At 44.6% G+C, this 4652-nt stretch overlaps 1 protein-coding gene across 1 annotated transcript in view; it reads right to left on the reverse strand.

The window, feature by feature from the left end:
- fmnl2b (formin-like 2b) overlaps positions 1-4652 on the reverse strand; it is a 25707-nt gene that overhangs the window by 7419 nt on the left and 13636 nt on the right. The window contains exons 2-16 of the mRNA XM_016665088.1: positions 4411-4494; positions 4176-4256; positions 3977-4053; positions 3533-3616; positions 3312-3455; positions 3118-3244; positions 2968-3044; positions 2801-2894; positions 2323-2397; positions 1266-1376; positions 1041-1190; positions 866-967; positions 569-789; positions 296-496; positions 230-237 (exon numbers count right to left, since the gene is read on the reverse strand). Coding sequence (XP_016520574.1) covers positions 230-237; positions 296-496; positions 569-789; positions 866-967; positions 1041-1190; positions 1266-1376; positions 2323-2397; positions 2801-2894; positions 2968-3044; positions 3118-3244; positions 3312-3455; positions 3533-3616; positions 3977-4053; positions 4176-4256; positions 4411-4494 — 1636 coding nt within the window. The remainder of the gene's footprint in view (positions 1-229; positions 238-295; positions 497-568; positions 790-865; positions 968-1040; positions 1191-1265; positions 1377-2322; positions 2398-2800; positions 2895-2967; positions 3045-3117; positions 3245-3311; positions 3456-3532; positions 3617-3976; positions 4054-4175; positions 4257-4410; positions 4495-4652) is intronic.

Consider the following 4652-nt stretch of genomic DNA (forward strand, 5'->3'; position numbering starts at 1 on the left):
CACTCAAAAGTTTTTTTCTAAAAAATTCTGAAATTAATTTAAAACATTTTGAGTTTCTCACAAATTGTTGACTTGAAAGTTTCTGAGTTTTGTCTAGAAAATTTTGGAGTTTGAAAAGTCAAGAGGGTTAAACTTTTTAAGGTTAAAATTTTCCAAGTTTTGTCTTAAAAACTTCTGACGTTAATCTAAAAATTGAGAATTTGAGAATTTTTTTAAACAAAATTTTCACCTTGGAAACTTTTCAAGGAAATTTCTGAGATTAATCTCAAAATCTAGTTTTTTTGTAAATATTTGCTCCTTTTTTTCTGTCAGCCCTGATTGTATGCGGGACTCGGAGACATTTCTCCTCTTCTTTTGTGAATGACTGACTGGTTTTAGGTGTAGCTCACCTGAGCTTGGCATCGGCGGCGGTGGTGGAGGCGGAGGGGGCGGAGCCGGCATGCCTGGAGCCCCGCCCATCCCCGGTCCCATGCTGTGATAGGCCACAGTCTCCGGGCTGCAGGAGTCAGGAACCAATCAGGAATCGGTGTCTGAAAGCAGTCAGTCGGTCTCAGAGTTTGAGTCTTACCTGGGGGACAGCGTGGGACACGGCGGCGGTGACGGGGAGGCGGAGTCGGCCACGCCCCCGTCGCCCTCGCCCCTCTGAGGCTGCGGCGCCCCGGGTCCGCCGGACTGCTGCGCCTCCTGCGCCTGGCGCTCCAGGCGACTCTGCCGCCGGATCGTCTGGTCTTTCTCCCGAACGATCCGCCTCAGGGTGTGAACCTGGGTGTTGGCGCTGGCATACACCTCCTGCACACACACAGGCAGTTTGGGTTCAAAGGTCACGTACCTCTATGTATTCAACCAGCCGGAGTTCAGCACTGACCCGCAGCTGGTCCAGCTCTTTGTTGGTCTGCATCAGCTGCTTCTCCAGCTCCACGATCTTCAGCATGGCTTCGTTCTCCACATCCAGCAGCCGCTCCGACATCTGGATGAAGAAACCAGATGTTCTCCCAGCCTTTGTAAAGGACAGGGTCAAAGGTCAGCCTGATGCTGCTTACCGTAGCGAGGTTCTCCTCCAGCTCCTCCACTCGCTCCAGAGCAGCGGTTTTGGTCTCTGCATCCTCCAGCAGCGTCCCGACGTCAAACACGTTGTCCAGGTAAGCCTGGATCTGGACCTGCAGCCGGTCGCTCTCCGTGTGCTTCAGCCTCTGAGGGGAAAGGTGCCGTGACTCAGCGGGCCGCCTGATTGGCCCAGGGCTCGTCAGGTGACCCTGACGAATTACCTCCAGGTGTTCCTCCAGGTTCAGCTTGGTGAAGTCGTATTGCAGGTGAACTCTGAAGTTCATGTCCTCCACCGAGTGAACCACGATGTTGATGAACTGCATGCAGGCCACCTGGGGACAAGACGGTTGCCATGGAGACGCTAGATGTTTACATCCAACTGACATGGGAATTTGGAGCAAATTTAAACGTGGCAAAGTTAAAATTTCCTAGAAAAAAACGTGGGTTTCAAAAGCCAAAAATTTGCAAAATAATAAAAAATAATAAAAAAAAAAGGTTTGATTCCTGGCCTGGTGACTTTTGCCACATGTCTTCCCCCTCTCTCATTACCCTCTTTCCTATCAAACTACTTTCAAATAAAGGCCACTAGAGTCAACAAAACCTTACAAAAAAAACTGGGAAATTTGAACTCACAAAATTTGGAAAAAAATCTGAAATTTTTAGATTAATCTCTGAAATTTCCTTGAAAAACAATTAATTTTTTTTCAGATTCATTAGTCAAAAATTAGTTAAAAATTGAGATCCTTGTATTACATTTTCTACAAAAATCTCGGAAATTTTCGAAGATCCCCCCACAAAAAAAGAGAACTCAGAGAATTGGCAAAAAATCAAAGTTTGGAAATAAGAAAATGAAAAAATTTGAATGATTTAGATTAATACATTTTCTAGAGAAGTTTGGGAAATTTCTGAGAACCAAAAAAAGTGTAACTGAGATTAATCTTTGAAATTCTGTAGAAAAAAACTTGGGAATTTCTGATTTTCAAAAGTTAAATGTTTTCCACTTTTGGAATTTTTCTGGTTTTTTTTATTCTAAAATAATTCTGAGATTCATCTCAAACTTTCATGAGCTTCTTTTGCAGATAATTTACTCTTTTTTTCCCTTTTATCTACAAAAGCCCTAGTACACGGTTGTAAGATCCACCTATATATAAACATTTTTGTGAAACTGAAGAAGTTATTTTGAATCACTGCTTCGTCCACGAACCTTTTCTAAAGCGATACTTAAAATATATAAATGCTGAAAACACAGATAATGTCACACAGCAGCGGCAAAGTTACCAGGAAGTCGATGTTGTCGTCTTCGTTCTTGAAATGTTCCATCAGCTTCTCGAAACGCATCGACTCGTTACACACCTGCAACAGATCAGGCTGTTAACCAGAGAGCAGATCAAGGCGTCAGCCGGCCGCCGCCATTAATAAAAGAAACAAAGGGAGGAGGACATTTTATGAGTTTAAAATGTGGAAAATTTTACAATTTTGAAACTCAGAAATTTCCAAGTTTCTTCAATAAAATTTCAAATTTTCAAACAAAAAAATTCTGATTTATTTCCAGAGAATTTTTTAGATTGATTTAGAAATTTGAGACTTTTCCTAGGAAAATCTTGACTTTTCTAACTCAGATATTTCCTTGTTTGTTTTCTAGAAGATTTCTGGGATTAATATAATAATTTCTGAGTTTTTAGGTGGAAATGTTCTCCTCCTTTAGTTTCCTGTCCAGTGGAAATAACACGGCGTTGTGTGTCTGGTGACAGTTTACGGTTTTGAAGTTGTCGAAGGCTGCCAGGATGATCTCGTGTCCTCCTCGGACCAGACACACGGCCGCCAGCAGCTCCAGAACCAGGGCTTTGGTCCTGGAGGAAACACCACAGTCCGTCATGCCGTCAGCCTGCTGTGCGGTGGCCATTTTGTTCTAGTTTTTACTACCTGGGGTTCCTGTTGTTCAGACTCAGAGCAATCTCGTTGACGGCGTGCGGATGGGACATCACCATGTTGAAGCCGTACTGAGGAAGAGGAAGACGGGTCGGTGTTGCGTCGAGTCATGAGCGTCTTAAAGCGATGGGACGTTTTTCCTACCTGGTAGTTCATGATGGCTCTCAGACACATGATGCAGACGTGGACGTCGTCCTTCTTGCAGACGAGTCGCGAGTTCTTCAGGGTTCGGCGACTCGGCAGCGTGTTGGATCGAGTCACCAGGGTCGAGCTGTGGATGTAAAACCTCAGATTTCCCGGTTCCGTCAGACTGAGCTCAGGGTTTGAGTTTTGTTTACCTGATGGAGTGTCGGGCCGAGCGGGAAATGGACGAGGATGGAGACGGGAGGCTGCAGTCGCCATGGAGATCCTCGATGGAGCGACTCCAGGGCGAGTCAATGGAGCCCACCTCACTACCGGTGTCCGACTGCTCACCATCAAACCTGAGCAGATCAGAAAGGTCAAGGGTCATTCTCCAAAAACGCCAAACCTGGAGATGGTAGGGAGAGATCTGACTCACGTGACGGCGTACTGAGCGAAGGACAAATACTCAACCAGAACATCCAGACCTCGATTTTCCTCATTAAGAAACTCTCTGACCCAGCTGGAGACAGAAAGACAAATAAATGGACAAAACGGAGAAACATGGACACAGAGAAAGACACGTTGGACACTAGATGTGTTCCCATTAACTTTAAGACTGATCAAGTTTTAACTCTAGAATGAGGTTGTGTTATTTCAAAAACTGCAATGGAAACACTTGTTTCATGTCACCTAAATCACACGATCAACAGCTGAATATTACTACTGCCGGAAATGACAAAGAAGACAACAGGAAGTGGTCAGAGCGCGATGGCGCTGCATGATTTTGAATTGTGTTTCTTTTTTTGACACTGGCGGAAAGTTTTGTACACATTTGTAACGGAAATGCAGATAGAGACGGAGGAGTTGGACGGACAGCTACCCGATGTGGTTTGTACGCAGAGAAATCTCGAGCTCTCGGAGAGTTTGTGTCGACTCCTGAACTCTTCGTCTGAACTTCTGTGGACAGAAAAAATGAAAATATTGTCAAAAACTCTGAGCTTCCTCTTCAACAGTTTAGTAAACGTCTAACATGCACAAAATCATTGGACTTTGAGTAAAATCTGTTTCTGTCATTTCACCTTTCGCGTCACAGCCGGATCGAGGAAGCCTCTCAGTTTCTGGATGTAGGTATGAGGGGGGTTCTTCACCTGGAATCTCTCCTGACAACACAGAAATGCATCATGGGAAACCAAATATGATTCAACCAATCTGTTCCTGAGTTGTAATGTCAAAATTAGAAAATGCCAAGCTAGGTTAGCTTGAATACTGTTGGGTAAAACCATGAGACCATGGACAGACACCTGCAGGACCTACCTGATCGCAGATCAGCTCCCACTTCTTCTCGTTGTCATAGGAACGCAGCAGACGCACCTTGTCTGGCGGCAGGTTCATCGAATTCTGAAAGACAAATAGTCTACTTTAGTTCGTGACGCAAAAACCTCGTCTACTTTAGTCCTTGAAGACAGAAACCTCGTCTACTTTAGTCCATGAGGCACAAACCTCGTCTCCTTTAGTCCTTGAAGACAGAAACCTCGTCTACTTTAGTCCATGAGGCA

The sequence above is a fragment of the Poecilia formosa genome, unplaced genomic scaffold (genome assembly GCF_000485575.1).
Source record: "Poecilia formosa unplaced genomic scaffold, Poecilia_formosa-5.1.2 Scaffold548, whole genome shotgun sequence".
Taxonomy (NCBI): Eukaryota; Metazoa; Chordata; class Actinopteri; order Cyprinodontiformes; family Poeciliidae; genus Poecilia; species Poecilia formosa.